The sequence below is a fragment of the Rhinichthys klamathensis genome, unplaced genomic scaffold, assembly GCF_029890125.1.
Source record: "Rhinichthys klamathensis goyatoka isolate OS25496 unplaced genomic scaffold, OSU_Roscu_1.1 h1tg000029l_1, whole genome shotgun sequence".
Classification (NCBI taxonomy): domain Eukaryota; kingdom Metazoa; phylum Chordata; class Actinopteri; order Cypriniformes; family Leuciscidae; genus Rhinichthys; species Rhinichthys klamathensis.
The window spans coordinates 3440033-3463442 of NW_026606579.1; the positions used below are offsets into that span (position 1 = coordinate 3440033).

The 23410-nt window shown below is 37.9% G+C and overlaps 1 protein-coding gene across 3 annotated transcripts in view; it reads right to left on the minus strand.

Moving 5' to 3' along the window:
• osbpl8 (oxysterol binding protein-like 8) overlaps positions 1 to 23410 on the minus strand; it is an 84934-nt gene that overhangs the window by 49421 nt on the left and 12103 nt on the right. For all 3 annotated transcript variants that reach the window (XM_056245300.1, XM_056245299.1, XM_056245302.1), the window contains one exon: positions 6670 to 6760. In XM_056245300.1, coding sequence (XP_056101275.1) covers positions 6670 to 6714 — 45 coding nt within the window. In that variant the 5' untranslated portion in view covers positions 6715 to 6760. Of the gene's footprint in view, positions 1 to 6669; positions 6761 to 23410 lie in introns of those variants that run through there.

Sequence of the window (23410 nt, forward strand, 5' to 3'; positions counted from 1 at the left end):
CCAGTAATCGTGTAAGCAAACTGAGGGATGCACTTAAATGATTGTCTACAGCCATTGACAGCATTATATAAATGCTAAAAATATTTCCTCAAAGAATTTGCTGTTATGTTTAGACTCTTTCACAGTCAAAAACTCTCCTATTACATACGCAAATAAGTGTGTTGTTAACAAGAATGCTAAAAGAGAAAGAAAACACAGATGGAGAAAGGAAGGTAAAGTTGGTGTATACAGTATCAATCTATCACCGGGATGCTTTTAAACGCTTCTCATTGGCTGGTAATGTAATAGGTTGGGATCCCTGTGAGGTGTTTACCTCCCTATTACCTCTGCTGTGTTCTCACTGATCTCCAGTCAGCCTTAATATCGACCGCTGGCCCATTTCAGATGGTTCAGCTCCAAATCTCCTTTAAATTGTTCTGTTTGAGAGAACATTGCGGATACAGCAGTGTGGTAATGTCACTAAAGCACTTTCCATCTACTTCAGGGGAGTGAAAATGTCAATGAAGTCTGGGAAGGCAAACGCATCTGATCGGCTAATGCTGTCTGTCAGCTGGTGGGAGAGGAGTCGGCAAACACTTGCTAATGACAGACGTTTAACATCACACGCAGCTGACGTGGATGAGGTTGAGCTGACAACCGCAGAAGATGCCAAGGAAGAGGAATGGAAGAAAGGTGTAGTTTTACTGGCAAAGAAACAGAGCAATACAAACAAACAGGAGCCAGCAGGACAAATACTGATGGAAAATAAACAAATTCTGTTTTGCATTTAAAATGACCTGAGAGTGAGAGCACTCTAGACACCGTGTTCACGTGCTTAAGATAAAAAAAATGACACAAACTCTCAAGTGAATGCAATAATGAATAATATCTAGTAAAGAATAAAACATTTAGAAACATGTATATGTATATAATAATTCTATAGTAAAAAACAAATCCTTTCTAAAAAAAAAAGCATAAAATAGTCTGAATTCCCAAATATATATTTGAATATTTGATTATAAAAATATAATATTATTATAAATATTAAGATTTAATACGTAATTCCGTTTTTTGTATATTTAAGAATTCAATGTTTTGTTAAATATATTTAAGAAATGTAATGTTTTGTGCAATAATTTTTTTGTATACGTTTGAGAATTATATTTAATAAAATAACTTGTTTAAAAGGGGAACAAATTATATGTTAGATTGTAGTGAAAGGTAAATCAGAATTTTCATATTTTTTGGGGCATCATGTCATCAAGGCAAACACCATAATTCAAAAAACATTTTCTTCAGAAAATGTACAAATCTAGTTTTCTATTGTTTTATTAACACACAGGCTGTGAGACTGGGTCATGAGACGGACACACACATTCCCAGAGCCCTGCTTTCTGAACAGTACGGTCATGCTTTGGCCAACCATCCGCAGACAAACCACTCGCACAGATTACCCAACAGCTGTCTCGTGTCCAGAATTCACAACACACACACACACACACACACACACACACAATGCAAATGCTGTTACTACAGTAAAACTACAGCATCTAAAGTTGCAACATTACCAGAGCCCACAGATGATCAGAGTTCAGTAACTGTTCAGAAAACAAACAAACAATAATCACGTCTACAGCCCAACAAAATCATACAAGATCATTCAAGATCCTATAAGACACAGAGCACTGATATATCAGGATCAACACAGAGCGCCGTCTACACCACCCAGCGATCCATCATCCGTCTGGATGTATTATGAGAGTAACAGAGAAACGGAGCCCTATCCTACCGTCAGCAAGCCAGAGCCGTCTGCGCAGACACAGAGATCATACAAACACACACTGTGCGTGCGGGACAACACGAATCGCTCTGTTCTCTAAAATCATCATATTAGAGTGATTTCTGAAGGATCATGTGACACTGAAGACTGGAGTAATGATGCTGAAAATTCAGCTTTGATCACAGGAATAAATTACATTTTAAAAATGTACTGTATTTTTATTTTTTTTAATCAAATAAATGCAGCTTTGGTGAGAATAAGAGACTTCTTTCAAAAACATAAAAAGAGAGATCCAAAACTTGAGAACAGTAGTGTATGAATGGTTAGTTTATGACAGTGATGTTCACACACACACACACACACACACACACACACTCACAAAGTTGACCTAAAACAACTTATTTTAACGTGTTCTCATTGACCACGTTCACTATCAAACTTGAGCAAAAAGCTTTCTTTGTAATATTCTTTTATATATGTATATTTATAAACCACCCTTAAGTTGACATCTGGATAATTGCACCAACCCATCATGACTCATATCCATTTTCCATCTGACTATTAATAATTCATCATTCATTCATTCTATAAACTGCTTCATGAGCCCATTACAGAAAATACAGAATATAAAGACTTTAAAGACTATGGCTTCACTTTATATAATAATCAGTAAAAAGAGGCTCATTAGTGAAATAATATGAAGATATTGGCAAACTATAAATAGCAGAAGTGTCAGAGCAAATATAGATGATTTTCTCTGAAGATCCTAAACTTCAGTAGAAGTAATTACTCACAATATGCTAATAAAAAAAACGAATTAATTCACATTTACATAAACATGAGGCTATTCGAAAGAGCGTTTCCAGCAGGTCACGATGAGCAAACATTTTATATTTCTAAATCAAACATTTCCACTGGTGTTTGTGCATCTGTGTTTAGTCGAAACATCCCGTTCATGGCCTCGTACGGCTGACATCTGCTCTCAGATACGAGACGCTCGGAGTTTGTGTCATCTACCAAAGACAGGAAACTAGTGGCAGAGGTTTCCTGCCAAACAGAGAGCCGTCGTCTTCCTCCATCTGATGTAAAATGATCACCAGCGTCATCCAGTGCGCATTTATAAACACATCAGTCTGATGAAACTATGAGGACTATTTGAAATGGTCAAACTTCAATAAAGTTTGATTGTGTTTCACATACTTTTGAATGTCAACAACCATGTTAATTAAATAAAATCCTGAATATTTTTGAGGTAAAGAAGTAATACAGTCAAAGTAAACAGTCAAGACCAGGTTGTGAATATAGCAAAAAGTCAAAAAATAAGAACATACAAACTAAGCTCCAGTGCATCTTGGGATAGGGCTCAGACCGAAAGTATGACAAACGATCCTGTAAATAAGGTCTGGCTCTCGGGTCAAGGTTTACTGATTTTTCCAGCAGAAGTCATAAAGTAGCTGTAATTTTACATCCCTCCAAACTTTACAGCTCATCGTGTCTCTGTCCGTTCAGGTGATTCAGGCAGGAAGGGTGTGAGATTTATAACTCAAAGCATTGGAGTAAATAAAGCCAGTCGATTCTTATTTTCAATCCAATTTAGGCGTCATGGCTGATCAACTGCGGTTTCATTGTGTGCCCATTAACAGCAAAGAAGAGAATCGAGGACTGGAATGACAATAAAACTGAAGAGTGCAAAATAAAATTTAGATTCATTCTCAGAATAAGGGTGAATCTCACAAAAACAAAAGTCCAAGTTATTTTTCACCCCCAAAATCAAAAGTAATTTTTTGTTTTGTTGAAATTATACTCTAAAATCAAAAAAAAAAAAAAAAAAAGAAGCCTATTTCTAGAATAATTAGTGTTTTTGCATTGTTCCATTATTATATTATTATTAAATACTCCCCAAATTCTAATTACCATAATGTGCAATAATGTATCATTACTGCAATATTATATTATATTATATTATATTATATTATATTATAATAAATTAAAAGTACATTATGGTAGTTTAAAAAAGAAAATTATGCTACATTTACTTATCTTTAAATGTATCTGGACAGAAAAAAATATATTTTTATTTCAGTAGAAATATGATGCATGTCATTTCATTCACATTTAATTTTAATTTTTTTTCTTTGTACAAAACAGATTATTAATAATAAATATTTTTCGTGAGATTCACCCATAATTGTAATTAACAACCTCACCCGTAATTAATTGATGCTGATGCTTTTGTAAATGAATGAGTGAGTGAGTGAGTCAGTGAGTGAGTGAGTCAGTGAGTGAGTGAGTCAGTGAGTGAGTCAGTGAGTGAGTGAGTGAATGAGTCAGTGAGTGAGTGAGTGAGTCAGTGAGTGAGTGAGTGAGTGAATGAGTCAGTGAGTGAGTGATTGAGTCAGTGAGTGAGTGAGTGAGTGAGTGAGTGAGTGAGTGAATGAGTCAGTGAGTGAGTGAGTGAGTGAGTGAGTGAATGAGTCAGTGAGTGAGTGATTGAGTCAGTGAGTGAGTGAGTGAGTGAGTGAATGAGTCAGTGAGTGAGTAAGTGAGTGATTCAGTGAGTCAGTGAGTGAGTCAGTGAGTGAGTGAGTCAGTGAGTGAGTCAGTGAGTGAGTGAGTGAATGAGTTAGTGAGTGAGTCAGTGAGTGAGTCAGTGAATGAGTTAGTGAGTGAATCAGTGAGTGAGTGAGTGAGTCAGTGAGTCAGTGAGTGAGTGAGTGAGTCAGTGAGTGAGTCAGTGAGTGAGTGAGTCAGTGAGTGAGTGAGTGAGTCAGTGAGTGAGTGAGTGAGTGAGTGAATGAGTTAGTGAGTGAGTCAGTGAGTAAGTGAGTGAGTCAGTGAGTGAGTGAGTGAGTGAGTGAGTCAGTGAGTGTGTGAGTGAATCACTGAGTGAGTCAGTGAGTTAGTGAGTGAGTGAATGAGTCAGTGAGTGAGTGAGTCAGTGAGTGAGTGAGTCAGTGAGTGAGTGAGTGAGTCAGTGAGTGAGTGAGTCAGTGAGTGAGTGAGTGAGTGAGTGAATGAGTCAGTGAGTGACTGAGTCAGTGAGGGAGTGAGTGAGTGAGTCAGTGAGTGAGTGAGTCAGTGAGTGAGTGAGTCAGTGAGTGAGTGAGTGAGTGAGTCAGTGAGTGAGTCAGTGAGTGAGTGAGTGAATAAGTCAGTGAGTGACTGAGTCAGTGAGTGAGTCAGTCAGTGAGTGAGTCAGTGAGTGAGTGAGTGAGTCAGTGAGTGAGTGAGTCAGTAAGTGAGTGAGTGAGTCAGTGAGTGAGTGAGTGAGTCAGTGAGTGAGTGAGTCAGTGAGTGAGTCAGTGAGTGAGTCAGTGAGTGAGAGAGTGAGTGAGTCAGTGAGTGAGTGAGTGAGTGAGTGAGTGAATGAGTCAGTGAGTGAGTGAGTCAGTGAGTGAGAGAGTGAGTGAGTCAGTGAGTGAGTGAGTGAGTGAGTCAGTGAGTGAGTGAGTGAATGAGTCAGTGAGTGAGTGAGTCAGTGAGTGAGAGAGTGAGTGAGTCAGTGAGTGAGTGAGTGAGTGAGTCAGTGAGTGAGTGAGTGAGTGAATGAGTCAGTGAGTGAGTGAGTCAGTGAGTGAGAGAGTGAGTGAGTCAGTGAGTCAGTGAGTGAGTGAGTGAGTGAGTGAGTGAGTCAGTGAGTGAGAGAGTGAGTGAGTCAGTGAGTCAGTGAGTGAGAGAGTGAGTGAGTCAGTGAGTCAGTGAGTGAGTGAGTGAGTCAGTGAGTGAGAGAGTGAGTGAGTCAGTGAGTCAGTGAGTGATTGATTGAGTGAGTGAGTGAGTGAGTGAGTGAGTGAATGAATGGATGGTGTGCAATGACAACCTATTTACAGGGAACTAAAAGCCAAAATTGTCTTGCACACAGTGACTTCCTTCTCTGCCGCTTCAGAGAGCTGAAGATCTGATCTCAAAGTGGACACTAAACCTTTATGTATTTTCTGACACGTGTGAAACAAATAGAGCCGGATGAATATAAACCACACTTTACTGAAATTAACAATAAACAAACAAACCCCTCACAGCTCTCGTTCCTGTAAACGGCTTTAATGCCTCATGAATAAAGTAAATACACAACACCTACACAACTCCTCCTCAACAGACATTTTTTTTGGGTTAATGAAAGTGATAGAAAGCACTTCTGTGTATGTGGCTCACAGGTGCATGCTGGGTAACACCTGAGGCTTGTGTGTGAAATGATTCACTTGTAGTTTGTGCGCTAGCAAAACAACCAGAAACGCAAATGCTTAATAGTGAACATTTAATGGGCTTATCATTTATTTTCTGGACACATGCATTGTGACTTTATTTTTATTACAATTAAAAATTTTAACTCATTATCGCAATGCCAAACAATGTTTAATGTTTGGCATTTTATATTCTATCTAAAGTGTTTCTCTTTCCTTTAACAGTATTTTTTGTACTGAAACTGAAACAATCTTTGAAAATTAATTAGCATACATTAAAGGCAGTGCAACAAATTCTACCATAAAATGCTTCTCTTAATTGAAATAATATAAATAAATAAATAATATATATATAATAATAATAATAATAATAATACGAAGTAATACGAAAAAAAGGGCTTAAAAATGTCTTAAGCATCATGAAATTAATCTCACGATGCAAAAAAAAACCTTAAATATATTATTTTGGGGCAGTAAGAAGTATCCCAGCATGCATTAGTCATTTGTACTACTCATTATTCACAGGCTCGCTCTCAAACACTGACAGCTGAGGTGTATTTCTGTCTTTTGTAGTCGCTAATGGGAGAGAAAGTGTGGTGATTTTAGTGTTTGGCGTCAGCAGTGTTAGCTTTCTTCTTGTCATTGTGAAGGCCGATACATGCTTGTGTGAGCTCTAATGGCTCAATATATTCACATAATTCATATTCACATCATTATATTCACACTCACCTGAGCTCTCTCAGGATCACCCTGAGACTCGGCACAAGACTCCATGTTTCTCCAGAGAGCGCCGGTCAATGCTGTTCCCAGATCTGCATGTCTGCGGAGACACAAACAGATTCACTTCAGACAATTACATTATTACGTTGCATGTTTATGATAGCCAGGCTAGCCAAGCAGCTTAATCATAATTAAAGCAAGAGTTCAGCCAAAAATGACAATTATTATTAAAGAATCGCATACTTGCACTGCGTACGAAATCGAATACTTCCCTACTATTTAGTACGCGAAAAACAGAGGTACTATACAAATACATAGTACAAATACAAAGTAGGTGAAAAGTGTCTGGATGACCTTATACTTCCGGCGATATTCTGAAGTGCGCATTCGATGAACACTTTACCATCCCATGATGCCACGGGAAAGGCTTTTGTGAATGGCAATGAAGCAACAGTGGGAGTGACAACAAGACGGATGCAGTACGTCTGAATTTACACATTCATACTCTATAGAAGGTTTTTTTTTAATGATCACAAAGTAAGTTTCAAACCAAATGTAGCACCTAATATCCAGTATGCGATTTTAGAAGCAGGGTTAGAGAGGAAAAGACCACCAGACTGGCATTTAAAGGAACACGCCGACTTCTTGAGACTTTAGCTTATTCACCGTATCCCCCAGAGTTAGATAAGTCCATACATACCCTTCTCATCTCCGCGCGCTGTAATTCTGTCTGACGCACCCACCGCTAGCCTAGCTTAGCACAAATACTGGAGGTAAATGGCTCCAGCTAGCATACTAATCCCAATAAGTGACAAAATAACGCAAACATTTACCCATTTAAATGTTGTGATTTGTATAGTCACAGTGTGTACAAATAACAAGGTCACATGAGACACAGCCATCTTCTAACCGTATACATACATACTGGTGGGAAATATATTCTCAGAATTCAGGCGAAGCCCTGCTACTTTGGCGGAGTGATTAGCGCAACACCAGAAAAGCACAGTTGTTACTTCCGTCGACAAAACCAACGTGACTAGCTAGCTAATAGCTATAGTAGCGAACGTGACTGGTGATCTCAGGTGCTGCGATCAAATCACTCAGCAGAAGTAGCAGAACCATTTAACTCCAGTCTTTGTGCTAAGCTAGGCTAGCGGTGGGTGCGTCAGACAGAGTTACGGCACGCACGGAGATGAGAAGGGTATGTATGGACTTATCAAACTCTGGGGGATACGGCGAATAAGCTAAAGTCCCAAAAAGTTGGCGTGCCGTGTTCCTTTAAAGCAACCAACCACAATTTGTTTAGCAAAATGCCTCAAAATACTATTTTCTCACATTTGCTAGTCTGTAGACAATTACAGACCATTTCTTGAAAGTTACCTTTACTTTACCAGGACATTTCATGACAATATCTTACGCAGACAGCTGTTATTCAAAGCTCAAACATCGATGGCACTCAAGCAGGTACTTCAGATCATTTGATCTCGGCCACAACGCCGTCAGTCAAATGGCCCACACAGCGAGATAAGCTCACACCAAACTTTCACAAGCGGAAACTTTTGATCTATAATTGGAAAAGTAGGTCATGAAGGGGGAAAAACGATGGAGAGAAAGCAGAGGCGGTCCAGGAGGCCTTGTAGACTGTGAAATTGTAACAGTGTGACGTGATACGGCTGAATTGACAACCTTAAACTGACCTGACGTCCTTGCCTTTTCATTGTGCGCATAGGCTATACTAATGGTCAAAAGTTTGGAATAATTACTTTTTTAGTGTTTTGAAAGAAGTCTCTTATGCTCACAAGGCCGCATTTATTTAATCAAACACACAGTAAAAACAGTAATAGTGTGAAATACTTTTACTTACAAATTAAAACAATGATTTTCTACTTTAATAAATTGTAAAATCTATTTATTCCTGTGATCAAAGCTGAATTTTCAGCATCATTACTCCAGTCTTCAGTCAGTGTCACATGATCCTTCAGAAATCATTCCGATATGATGATTCGCTGCTCAAGAAACATTTCTGATTGATGTTGAAAACAGTTTTGCAGCTTAATATCTTTGTGGAAAATGTGATACAGTGCTGTTTATTCAGCAAGGAGGACATATTAAATTGATCAAAAGTTATACAGGAAAGACATTTATATAGAGATTTCTATTTAAAATAAATGTTGTTCCTTTGAACTTTATACATCACAGAATCCTGAAATCCGGATTGCACAAAAATATCAAGAAACATAACTTTGACAATAAGGGACATTATTAATAACTAGTAGGGGTGTAACGATACACAAACCTGACGGTTCGGTTCGTCCCACGGTTTTGAGGTCTCGGTTCGGTTCGGTTCGGTTCATTTCGGTGGGGGGGTGTAGAAAGCTAAAATTGCTTTTATTTTTTATTAAACAGTGCTTTAATGAACAAATTGTGTCCTTGTCTTTAAATTAATTCAATTACAAGTAAACGTTTCTCAAGGATAACAAAATTATCTGCTAATGCTGTAAACTACAGCTCTTACTTGCACATTACTATAACATTAAAGCTTAACAACAGAGCCTAGACTTTTAGCCTAAATGATATAATAATAATCAACACTCAAATAACAAATTGTATGAAAACATGTAAACTGCACATAAGGCAATTTTTGCATTAACATGTTTTTACTCTAATTTGTTATTGTTATATAATAATTTACACAGTTGCTGTTATTTTCACTATTTTAAACATACATTAAATAATCAAGATATCATAAACAGGTTAAGTAAAATATAATATATAGGATAATATATAGCATTTATTTAGTGAAAGAGTTAGCAAACCAGCAAGCTGTGGACACTGAATGACTTGCCTGAGGTAAATATAAAGCTATGTGAAAAACTAAGCGTTTTATTTGACGTATTTCCGCTGTTGAAACACTGATTGAGTGTTTACACGAGTTATGATGCCTTTCAGTAAGTATACTGTATCTTTCAACATACCTTCGGGTGTCCATTCATGTTTATTCTGTAACTGAGGAAGAGATGATCGCGCTCCGCGCTGCCGCATGCATACAGTGAAATCTGTCACGCCACATCTAAGAGCGCCAAAACGCCATTTATTGTTTGCATTTCGTGATCAAATAGACATAATTTGAAAGATTACACCTTGCTTATTATCAAAAGTAACAAAACACTGAGCTTATTGCGATTATATGTGGTTAATGGTGGTTAGGCAACAGCCCTGTATTCGTTGTGTACACATAACACATGAGGTGCAATGAGCCGGGGCGGGGCAGCAGGGGGCGGGGCAGCAGGGGGCGGGGCAGCAGGGGGCGGGGCGTGTTCGGTTCGCCATGAGAGTATCGCAATACGTATCGTGAGTGGTGTATCGCGGTTTTTCGGTTCGGTTCAAATATCGTTACACCCCTAATAACTAGGGACCAATAATAATTAATAACTAAGCAACAAAAATCTGCATTTAAGAATGATTTCTGAAGGATCATGTGACACTGAAGACTGGATGCTGAAAATTCAGCTTAAATTAGGAATAAATCCAGGAAATAACTGACATTTTAATATATATAAAAATCAGTTATAAAATAATTTATAATATTAAGATTTTTTTTTTTTTTTTTTGATCAAATAAATGCAGCTTTGGTGAGTATATGAAACTGATGTTTCAAAAACACAAAGAATCTTAAATATTTCAAACTTTTCACCAGTTTGTCAACTCTTCCCCATTCCTGTCTCAGACAAAGATGTACAATATTTTGAGAGTCACAGCTTAGTGATTAGTCAACACAATGTGTGTGTGACTTCTAGAAAGACCTTGTCAAATTAACACTCCCAAGCGGGACGCAAAACCACAACCAGAAAGTGGTAGAAAACTGTTCTTCTGAACCAACATTCATGCCTCTTGAATCTGAATCTAAATAACTGGGAAATATCCAGAGCCTGTGGCTGAAACACATCGGCTGGAAATAATGGTCCGCACACACACACACACACACACGCTGCAGACCAAAGGGAATAGAAACAGTTGCAGGCGCGACTTCAAAGGAAACTTCAATGCGTTTTGTGAAACACAAAGCCGGTGCAGGTGAAAGGCTGTGGAGGGGCGCGCTGGTCTGAGAACAGTGACTGAAGTCCGGCAACAAGGAGCAGAGAGGAATATTTAGCTCTCTAAACGCCCCCGTTTATTTAACACCTATTCTGCCCTTTTAGCATGCTAATTTCAGTCACCGAAAGCAGAAACCTTCAGATTGTCTTATGCATAGGTTGGGTAATATCGATAACATTCAATATTGAATACATGCGTTTGCTCTGAAATGACACAACTAAATAAATAAATAAATAAAAGGAACCCATATTGATCAAGCAGTCACTGTAGTAAATTCACTTCAAAATGTTAAATAGTAAAATACAATAAAATGTAGTTTAAAAAAAATTAATCGACATGTTTTCCACAGCGTTTTTTCAAAAATTGACTGAATAAGTCAATTTAAATAATTTAATTTAAATGCACCAATATAGCAATCTATAGCAATAAACAGCTATATTTACCTATAGAAATAAAAAACAATGCCACCATGAGATCAAAACAAAATGATTCCCCAAAATGAAATCAAACCTCCCAAATCATATAGACACTATTAAAATATCTCTCGTCTTAACACTCTCAAGTCATATCACATTAAAATTGAGTGCTGTTGTTTTTGTTTGACCTTAAAAAGACAAAGAAAAAGTCCCCAAAGGCTGTTTCTTCTTATTGATCCCTCAATGCAATTTTCCAAGGACATTTATTCTTTATTTGAGTTATTGACGTCCTGTCAGGGTGTAGAAACAGCGGCGTAGGACAAGAACTAGCTGGTTTAGGTCAGTGGTTACCATCAACTCTGAAGATTTTGTATGTTTTTCTGATCAAACACACCTGAATCAACTTGTTAGTAGAGACTCCAAGACCTGAACTGTATAAGAGAGACAAGAAAAATATGTACAAAAAAAAAAACAAGAAATTAATTTGAGGCCATTTGCTACCAGACCATACCACAAAAGAGGAAGAAAGAGAATCAAGAAATGCTAAAACTGGAAACAGAATATCTATTTGCAGAAGTAAAACCACAATGGGCGTTGGGTGAAATAAACCAAAACAGTGCAGAACAACAAACATTGTTTCAAAATGATTCCTTAATTAGCTTTGTGATTTCACACTGAATGATAAAGCAAAAATCCCAAACATTTCTGTAAATTTCCCACAGACGGCTGTAGCTTAAGTCTAGATGTCAGCCTGTGACCGTCAACACTCCCACACTCAATCTGTGTGAACATACGTGACCAACTCTGAGAACTTCATGGGACACGTCGAATCTGAGAGCAGATACAGATCGCAGTGGTGAGAGAAAACGTCCAGAGCAATAAAAACATTAAGGTAGACGGTCTAATTTGATTCAATCTGCATGACCCAGTTTCTCTGCCGCTGGAGGGTTTCGTCTCTAACAGCACTTACTCTACAGACGGTTAAAGCGCGTCTGCTTATGTTTTAGGCCGTTTACACCTGGTATTAAGATACGTTTTGGTTGATCGGATCAAAAGTTGGCGAGAGACAATCCCTGTGTTTTAATCCCGTGTCTCTTTTGTCCACTTTCATCCACTTCTGTCCTGATTTCTTCAAGCCGAGGGTCTATGGGCTTTTTCAGATCTTTCAATCTAATGGATGAAAGCATAGACTATAAAAAAAGATGGACGACTGCCCTTCGCTCTCTTCCATTGGTCAGAAGTGAAGCCGCGAGTGTCCCGATATGGCGCTGATATCTTGGGACTTGAGTCTGCGCAGAAGCGGTCTCGGGATCAGACATGCGTAGTCGTGAGCCGGAAGTAAAGCCGTGAAATCAAGGCCCCGCCCTCACTCTCGCAGAATCAATCGAAGCACACGCTCCGGCACTTTTTTTTTGATTAATTATAGAAATTTAGATATTAAATTCAGTGTTTCCCCTAGGATTTTTTTTCGGGGGGGGGGGGGGGGGGTGGGGGGGGGGGGGGTTGGGGACTGCTAGTGTTGCTGGCGGGCGTGTTACGGATACGTGGTGTAAAAAAAATTTGCAATCAAAAAGCATGTCTAATTCATTGAAATCATGTATTGTGAATCATTAAACTTATACAACTTTTTGAAAAAAAAAATATATGAAAAAAAATGTCACACTAATTCTGTGTTGTGTTTTCTCTGGTAATAAAATGAAGACATAAAACACAAATTTTTATCATTTATCATCAATTTTAATCATGAAATTAAATAAACTTTTTGTCAAATAACTTGCTGCACAATGAGCTTTACTTAGGGCTGGGCGATATGGCCCAAAAAAATTATCACGATATTTTTTTTTATATCAGTCGATATCGATAATTATCACGATAAATGTCAAATCTTTATTTCTTTCAAGTTTAAAGGCAGATTTTTGCTCCTAAGTGAAAGTTGTATAAACCAGAGCATTAATTGTGGTTTTAACTCTTTATTGTCAGAACATATCATGACAAAGACTTGCCAAACAGGTGAACATTTCACAAATCTGAGGTAGAACATTCAAACATTTGTCATTTTTCCTTAAAAAACATAAATATCTGAATAGAAAAATATTTCTTCAGCACAGTTTGCAGTGCAGGCTGCAATATTCAAATTACATGTTTTGTCTCGAAATGCATATTTGACAGTGAGTTGACAGTAAATCTGCATCCTAACTCAAGCTAATACTACTCTGTTCAATTTATGTTCATTAACAAAAACAGTAACATATGTTTCAAAAAAAAAAATTAACGACCACATTTTTATTTGGTAAAATGTAATATTCTGACTGTTTGAGTTTTATTAAAATGAACCATTGGTTATCCAGTATCATGCATTTAGATCATGATAACCACAGATAAAGCCAGGCATAGCCTATAGCACCTCACTATCATGGCAAAATGTAACTTTATGGTTTCTATGGTATTTGTATGACAAAAGTAGCCTAAATACATTATTAAATACTGTAATTATATTCCATTAGTCATTTAAAACATTGTCTACATTAATAATATAATACAATTCAGTATGTATATCCCACATTTCATGGTGCAGTTAATATTACTAGGCTAACCTTACAGTAAATCCATGGTAAATGGATTCAGTATCAGTTCATATTCTGACTGTATCACAGTGTTTCTCCTGTTCGTCAGCGCGGTTTCATCTGCCTTTAAACTGGTTTAAATCGCTGAGACGTTTGTGTTCTTCGCTGAATTCAAGCGCTTCTAACTGGATCTCGTGAGAGAGGCCGATCAGAGTAAACGCGTCTGCTCCCAAGGGGGTAATCCATCGACCGGAAGTTGAAGCCGGCCGGGTGCCGCCATGTTGTAGCAGAACTTCACTTGCGTTAGCATTCCCATTGAATCCCATTCATTTTGGCGTCACTTTGACAGCGAATAACTTTACATCTGAGGCGTTTAAAGACTCCATTTGTCCATTATTTATTTCTAAAGAAACACGACAATGTATAAAGGGCTCCATTACCTTCTATGTTACATTATGGCCCCGTAGAAACAGATTTAGTAAAAATAAGCTAACGATTGCGTCATAACCACTCGACTCTCTGTCGCGCTGTACAGAAATTACCGTACAGTCAGGAGGAGAAGCTCGCAGGCAATCGGGGGCACGTCCCGTCAAGGGAGAAGCCCATAGATAATGAGTCCATAAAAGCAACGGAATACTTACTCCTGCTCACTCACGCCAAATAACTCTTTGCTCAAGTTCCCCGTCTCTGCAAGATTAACGTTGGCAATTTTCACGCACAGCTACTAGAAGAGTAACGTCTGTCAGACAGGTTGCTCACGTCATCAAGCTTAGTTTGAGTCGGTTTGAGTCTGCGCGTCAGGAACGGAAGTGCTCAAAAATCGCTAAAAATGGGCTTCAACTGTTTTAACTGAGTTCCAATGAGATGGCTCTGTCCATGTCTATGGTCTGCTCTCGTGAGCTCGCGCTGCCGTTTGGACTTTGATCCGAGCGATAAACAGTCCGTGAGGCGCGCGGTTCAAATGAGTTTCGTTCCGCTTTTGGCGCATACACATTATCGAACATTTATCGACCTCTTGATATCGTTTTATCGAGAAAAATTATATCGCGATAATTATCGTTTTATCGCCCAGCCCTAGCTTTACTGTTAAAATTAAAACATGGATTATTCCTAAATAATTTATTTGGATTAGTGTTAGTGTATTATTACATTGGGACATATCTAAATTCTAATGTACAACAGTAATATATTTCTGTCAAGTTAAACCGAACTTTTATTTTGACGGGTTGCCGTGAAGACCTTTTGAGTTTCTGTGCGTTTGTCATGATGATAGTTTTTCTCAAGTGAAGCGGTGAAATGATCACGAAGTGACTTTCAGAGTGGATCTAGAGCCTGGAGAGGAAGTTCATGCATTTGTGTCTTCATATAGCCCAAAAAACAGCGCAAGCGTCACACGTGCTTCAGTGTGTGTGTGTGTGTGTGTGTGTGTGTGTGTGGTAAATGAAACTGCGCGTCGGCGGCACCATTCATTCACACAGAACACGCAGGATTCGTATTTAAATAGTCTTTGTGGTTTAATATTCACACACACTTGTCTACATCGCGATTTGATTTCAAGTGTACTGAACTGCTTTCTATTTTTTCCTCAAATTTACAAATTCCGTGAAATTCCGCGTTATACAGTAAATTCCTTTTTTATGACTGGATTTCGTCAGCATTTTAGGGGGTGTGGGGGTCGTTTTGGGGGGGCGGGCCGCCCCCCCAAAACAATGGTAGGGGAAACACTGAAATTTAAAGCTCCAATCTCCTCAGTCCTCTGAAGATCCCGAAAAAAAAGTATGTTGGTGCTTCAGTGACTACTTCGCTCAGAGAACCTGTCAATCACAGCTGTCAATCATGACGTCACACCACCCGCATCAACTAAAAACAAACTTATTTTAAAAACAAACACTTGAACTTACATCAGCGTGATAAAAACTACAGTAAATGACAGAAACCATATTTGTAAAAACGATATTTGAAGTGTAATTTAATTGTTTAGTTGGTCTCACGTGCCGTTGAATAGCACGGGGAGGCGGGGTTTATGACCTATACTGGGACCGGCCACCGGGGGGCGATCGAGACGCTTTGGCTTCACTTTTCAGGGCTTGTGCGGCACGCTTGGATGAAATAAGCTCACGCAATTTACATGTGAACGCGACCGGAGACGACTGGAAAACATTCGGAGATCATCAGCTTTAGTTTCTGCTCTGACAGACGCAAGACCAGCCGAACGCTGTGAGTGTGTGTCAGAAATCAGGAATGGTGAGAGAACATTGTGCTTGGTATGTTTTCATCTTCAAACCAAACTTTGGGTCTTCAGGCGACAAAGTGTAAATCCCGTCTGGCTAGAGCTCTTCCTATAATGTTCACGCATTATGTCAGTAGAAGAAGTTTTGCAGCGGTTCGAACGCATTCGACCACATGAGCGTTTACACTACGAAAGCAATCCGGGCGAATGCGTTTTCAACGAGCTCTGAAAGTGGTCAAAAGTGGACAAGCTCAAAACGTTTTACGCATGCATTTAGTGTCGTTCACTTGTGATCGGATTGATGAAAACGTTCTTAATATCAGGTGTAAACAGGGCCGTAGTTTTAGAGATGGAGTTAGGTTTGCACTAACACTCTAAAGTTTAGACATACTTGACTGAAGTCATGTTTATCATGAACTTTAAAACCTCAGATTGCTTGAAATTAGTTTGGGTTAAGAGCATCTCGTTACATTCACATGGACAAAAATATGCATACGCTCTGAAGTGCAAGATAAGTAATCATCTGCTGAGAGCGAATTAACATACCAGACACTGTAAAATTCAGGCAAATGTGTGCCAAGCCCAACAACTCACGTTAACAGCGAGTTAAATCCCAATCCACCACACGTAACAATAACTATATTATTCCACTAAACAAACAACCATAAAACGATTCATTTGAGTGCTTGATTACTTTACTGAAAGACAAATTAATAAGTCTTAACTCTGCAACACAATATCTCTCTATTAATTTGCAGTTCCTCTCAGAATGTGTGTGTGTGTGTGTGTGTGTGTGTGTGTGTGTGTGTGTGTGTGTGTGTGGCCCAGGTGGCAGCAGTAGATAAAAGGTGTGTTTTTCAGTAAAAATATCTTCTTTTCACACGTCTCTCTATCCAGACTCCCTCTGAGCTCAAGCAACTCATCTACCCCACCGAGACGCTGAACAAACCACCTCGTATCACACACACTGTCCCATATGGATTCACACAACCAGAGGCTCACACGTTCATTTAGATAAGAGCCTGACAATAAAATGCTTAATGAGTCATATTGAGCATAACTGCAGCATTGTTCCTCTAAAAAAACACTAATAATGCAATTAAACAGACTGTTTTTGGCATTTTAAGATTTATATATATATATATATATATATATATATATATATATGTAAATGTGTTTTGTGCAACTGATTTATTAATTTATATATATATATATATATATATATATATATATATATATATATATATATATATATATATATATATATAAACTATTATATATAGAATTATATTACATTTTATTTATTTTATTTTAAATCATTACATTTTATTATACACAATTATTTTTAATTAAATCTATTATGTATAGAATTATATAATGTATTTTATTTATTATTACTAAATATTTTATTAATATTTTTATTTATTAAATATGTTTTATTTAAATTATATATAATGTAATTAATATATATCATTAAAAAAAAAAATATATATATATATTATTTTTTTTAATGATATATATTAATTACATATACATATATATTTTATATTATTACATATTATATATTTATATGCAAAAACTTTTTTTCATTAAATCTATTAAAATTATATATAAATAAATGTATTTATTTTATATTATTAATTATTAAAAATATATATATATAATTTACAAAATACAATTATATATATATATATATATATACACGTACATACATAACACAATTTATTTAATTGATTCATTTTTGGAAAATAGTATTAAAATGAAAATACACTTTGTTTTAAAAAAAAAACCTGTTAGTAACGTTACCGATTTAACAAAGTACAATTACTATACTATACATAAAATAGATTTTTCTTTTCTTTTTATGTTTCATATTTTTCTATCTTCTATCTAAAGTGATTTACAGCAACGCCCCGTCTTTCTCAAGGCTCCGGTCCGTGCATAAACCCGTGACCCTTCCTCTTCTCAGCTCGACGCACTGCTCGCTCACTCCACAGAGCTGATGATATGCCTGTCAGCACGCCGAAGTCACTCTACGTGCTTTCTCATTCTCCTTCTCTTTTCAGCACCAGGCTTAGACAGATTAGCGGGTCAGATCGGTGTTACTAGGGAGAAGTCTCTGCCCACATCAGAGCGGGTTTCCATGACGTAACCTCATCAGTTAGACACCCTAATGGTTACCGTGAAATGTTCTTCAAAAACTACTGCATTACAGTCTCCCACCACTGAAGCATTTATAGAGCAGGCAAAACAGCTAAGCCGAGGGATAAACAAGTGTCGACTAAATCTAATTCAGTCTTATAATGAACAGACCACTAGACAACTGTTATACGACTTTAATTGGCTTAACTTCACAAGACTTTCTAGTGTTTTTGTACCAGGAGACGAGGAGTAATTTCTCCCAAAGATTAGGATTTGTACAAAAACTTCACACACCAAAGTTTAATACTTACTTAGCATTAAATCTTAAAAGTTAACAAAAGTAATGCTTGACTAACAATGAATTAAAAGACAAATGGGAGGAAGAGGAACTAAAATGTGAAGGGAAGCACTTTAAACAGATTAAAAGCTTTTTAAAAGTTTCATGCAACGTAACAGAAATTGGAAACGAGGCTCTTCAAAATAGTAAAGTAATTATCAGCATTCAGGTGAACTTCCTCGTATGCCAGAAGGCAGAAGTTTGAGATAACAAAAATCACCCGCCCTGACAGACATCCAGCCGGCTTGTGACATCACCATGTGACATTTTTATGAATAACAGAGCCGGGAAATTGAATTATGTAATAACAGCCAAACTGCGTCGTACATCCTTCACCTCAGGGAACCAGCTGCAAATACTTACAAAGATTTCCCTCCAAATAAAAGCCTCTTCATTCTTTAATATTCAATTAGCGAACGAAGATGTGCACATCTTAAAGTGGCCTGAGGGTGTTTTCAATTAAAGAGAATTTAAACCTCTGCCCGAGGCGAAGCAATAATCTCGCAACTACACAAACTAAAGACAGACGGCGAGAACAACAATCAACCCTCTGTGTCAATGTGCCAGTGATGTGTTTAAAGGCCACACAAAACTCGATTATTCAGTGCAGAATCGCAGTCATACCAATCATCAAAGAGAGAGAGTCACACCCAAAGTAAAGCGTTCAGCGCATCTCATTGCTCCATAACATCTGCTCTGTGCACTATTTTTAATGCAACTTCACCATTTATGCATTATCTATCCTATGTTGATTTAAAATTCTGGTTTAACTAAAAGTTGAGAGCGAGACCCATTTATGAGGGATGTGCAATCGTAATTCGTACTAAAATCACGATGTGAGAGCATGCATGATTTCTAAATCATGCAGAAAGCATGATTTTTCCGCCAACCCCCTCAGTGTGCAATCAGGACCAATCACAACGCAGCATGACTACATCCAGTGCCAGAACAGAACAACAAAACAGAGCGGAACATACTTACCATTATGACGAATTAAATAAATATGTTTAGAAAGCATGGAAACAGGGAAGATTAATTCAGGGAAGGATACAGACTTGGTGCCAAAAATAAAGGAGAAATAAAAATCAACATCCGTGGGGCCGTTCACATAAAACGTGTTTGTTTTTTTGTTTTGTGAAGAGCATTTAAAAAATCTAAAGAACCTTTTGTGCAGTGCACAGATTTCATGGATGTTAAAGGCTCTTCATGGAGGCTTAGGCCTTGTTCACGCCTGGTTTTAAGATGCGTTTTTGGTCGATCAGATTGACGAGAGAGACACAATTCCCATGTTTTAATTATACAATTCTATTAAATTATTTAATTAATTATTTAATTTCTTCCAGGGGAGGCACTATGGGAGGGTAAATTTCATTTCAGTTTATTTATATAGGGACAGTACAAAAAAACATGATCCCAGTCAAAGCTGGAAAATATGTATTGTACATAGAGACTATAGCAAGACCTAATTTGCATCTCAGGTCCCTAGAAAGGCTTTTCTAATAATAAATAAATAAAACAACAAATTACTACTCGTAGAATAAAACTACCACAATATGTCACTTATAGACGTAGATGTCACTCAAATACCAACCAAAATTTATACCAGAAATGAGCTTACAACTTAAGCATAAAACTTCACATGCACTTTTACATTACATTACACTCTTACAGTGCATTTTAATAAGATAGAATAAAACTTTTACTTATACATATTATAGTTTTACATACTAAAATGGTTACATTTAAATATGCGAGCAGTTCTGGTTTATTTTAAACCACCGCTTTACGGACTTTATTTCAGGTAAAAATTAAATGTATGGGCTTTTTCAGATCTTTCAATCTAACGGATGAAATAAGCTCACACAATTTACGAACGCGACCGGAGACGACGGTAAAACACACAGAGATCGTCAGCTTTAGTTTCTGCTCTGACAGACACAAGACCAGCCGAACGCTGTGAGTGTGTGTCAGAAATCAGGGATGGTGAGAGAACATTGTGCTTGGTATGTTTTCATCTTCAAACCAAACTTTGGGTCTTCAGGCGACAAAGTGTAAATCCCGTCTGGCTAGAGCTCTTCCTATAATGTTCACGCATTATGTCAGTAGAAGAAGTTTTGCAGCGGTTCGAACGCATTCGACCACATGAGCGTTTACAAAGCAATCCGGTCGAATGTGTTTTCGACGAGCTCTGAAAGTGGTCAAAAGTGGACAAGCTCAAAACGTTTTAGACGTTGGTGTAAACAAGAACCTTTATTTTTTTTTAGATGAAGCTCCTCTTTCTGTGCCTCTCCTCACAGTCGGTCGTGTTCCCTACCGTTCACCTCTGTAAGTGATATATATTTAGTTCAGCCCACAGAACATGTCCAGGAGCTCCTAAAAACAGCTCTGAGCGGAGAATATGTGCCACGCGGGACAGCGGGATTCCTTCAGTCGAAACCAATAACTCATTAACATGACAGTAACCTCCTCGTCCCTCAGTCAAACTAACAAACACTGACCCCTTAACCAGAGGGTTTAGTGAAGGTAAAACAGAGCTGATTTTAGGGATGGGACGGTAAGAAAATTTCATATCACGATTATAGTGACCAAAAAGATCACGATTATCAATATTATCACGGTTTTGTTAAAATGAGATAGAAATGTTCAAAAAGAACTGATACACACTGAAAACATTTCAACAAGTTAATAATAATAAATCACTTACTCTCTCTCACTCACACACTCACTCACACACCCTTTAACAAAATATGTTGGTTGGGCCAGGGTGACTAAACAGCAACGATCAATAGCAACGCAAACACAGCGCACATCCATGTCTCGGACCACCGCGGGCGCGATCTCTAGTTTCATTATGTGTAGCTATGTCTTGCGTCTTTGGATTGTATTGAAAATGAAATAAGAGTAATTTAGAATTAATACTGCTATAATATTGTTGTAGTGATCATATTGTCTTGACGATTGTTTTGTATACTGTAACTTACATAATGAGTTTACTGTTTATAAACCGGTAAGATTTAAAAACATTAACGGTAATCTTCACAATTCAATATTTCATGTCCCTGAAATTATTTCTGTGGTAAAAATAAATTAAAAAGCTGTGTAATAAGTTTACTATGAACAAATACAATACATTATCCCTTAAATGTCACCCGTAATAATTTGAACATTTTCGTTCGTCTTGGCTCAAGCCACTTGCTGTAAAACTTTTCTTCTCGGAAGCTATGCGTTAATTACAATGAAATATTTAATCTCTAATCAATATTTTTTGTCCAATTATTTGCCGAAGTAGTTTTGGTATTGAGGTAAAAGTTAACTTGTCTTGCATTCGCTAGATAACAGTGGGTGGTTGTCACTAAGATGACTTAGCAGATGTGAGGTGTTTCCTTCCCCCTTTTGCAGCGACTTTCCTCTTGCAAGATCTGCAGACAGGGTACCCATCCTCGATTAAATTGCACTCAGGACTCTTGTAAATAGCCAAAATACGACCAAACCCATTTTGTCCTCTTGGATGGCGGAAAAAATCTCCCGAGCGCTGTCACTGCCTTCCGCCATGTCTTCTCGTGCAAAAAACAACAACGTTGCATGCTCGCGCGGCATCGCGCCTAGACTGATTCTGGCTGGACAGGATTTACTGCGAGTTTTCAAAATCACGATAATCAAACTCGGTTTTAGTGATAATTAAATTTTAAACGATAATACTAACCGTCAGGAGATGTTATCATGGTTTATCGTGAAACCGGTAATCGTCCCATCCCTAGCTGATTTTAGACTTGATCATATGCAGTTTAGTAGTTCTGGTACAGGGCCTGAACTGTGCATGGTCCCTGACAAATAAACAATAAATAAAATAAAATAAATAGTTTGAAATCCACTTAACAACCAAAAGAACAGGATTAGGTTTAGGTCATTCTCAAGGAGAAAACAATGAAAGCGAATCTTTTTGCAGACTTCTTCTTCTGTTCTTTCTCTTTCAAGCATCTCAGCAAAAGCCTCAAGCTAAGCAATGACAATATATTTAACAAAGAGGATTGAAAGTGCATTGCAGCAACACGTCTCTCCTTTCTGCACAGATTAACCAGTCAGGGCACGATCACTGGCGCACTGAGACCGGCACAGGAATGTTTTGTTGGATTAATTTTTCATGCAGGACATTAGGGATGGGACGATACACTTAAACTCACGATACGGTGCACCTCGATATGCCAGGGTCACGATACGATACGTCACGATACGATATCAAAAAAGGAAAAAAAAGAAAAAAAATATTACTGTATAACAACAACTTATTCATTTGCTTTGGCCGCCAAAGCAAATGTGTGTCCCGCCAAAGCCTTTTTTGATCGGCGAGTGATGTAGAATGAATTGACTGCTGCGCTTGACAGGGCGCATAACGAGCAGAGAGAGAGAGAGAGAGAGAGAGAGAGAGAGAGAGAGAGAGAGAGAGAGAGAGAGAGAGAGAGAGAGAGAGAGAGAGAGAGAGAGAGAGAGAGAGAGAGAGAGAGAGAGAGAGAGAGCGCCCCGGCCGCGCAGCGCGCACTCTCACGTCTTCAAACAAAACGAGCGCTGTCTTGCTCTCTCTCCCTCGCGCATAATCAAAATCAATTGACACGATAGTAAAAGGTCGGAAGACCGCAGTTTCACGTGGAGCATTTGGAGATTATTAGAGATTAGAGACTCTAGGCTTACACTCAATGAACAACATCTCAACACTAAATTATAAAGGCCTGTCTCATATAGACACCTGTCTCAAATACAAGCCGGTGCAGTTCGACGATTTGGGAAAATAAAAGCCCGGGCTATTATTTGAAGTTTTACGGTATATATATACATTTGACTCCATGGTCGGCTGTTTGGGGGCAAGGCAGTTGGTACTGATGCTAATATTTGTTAGCTCGCTGTAGACTGCAGTGTTGTTGTTGCAACATGCGCTGTCTTGACGTGATGACGTACCGCACCGTTCCCCGGA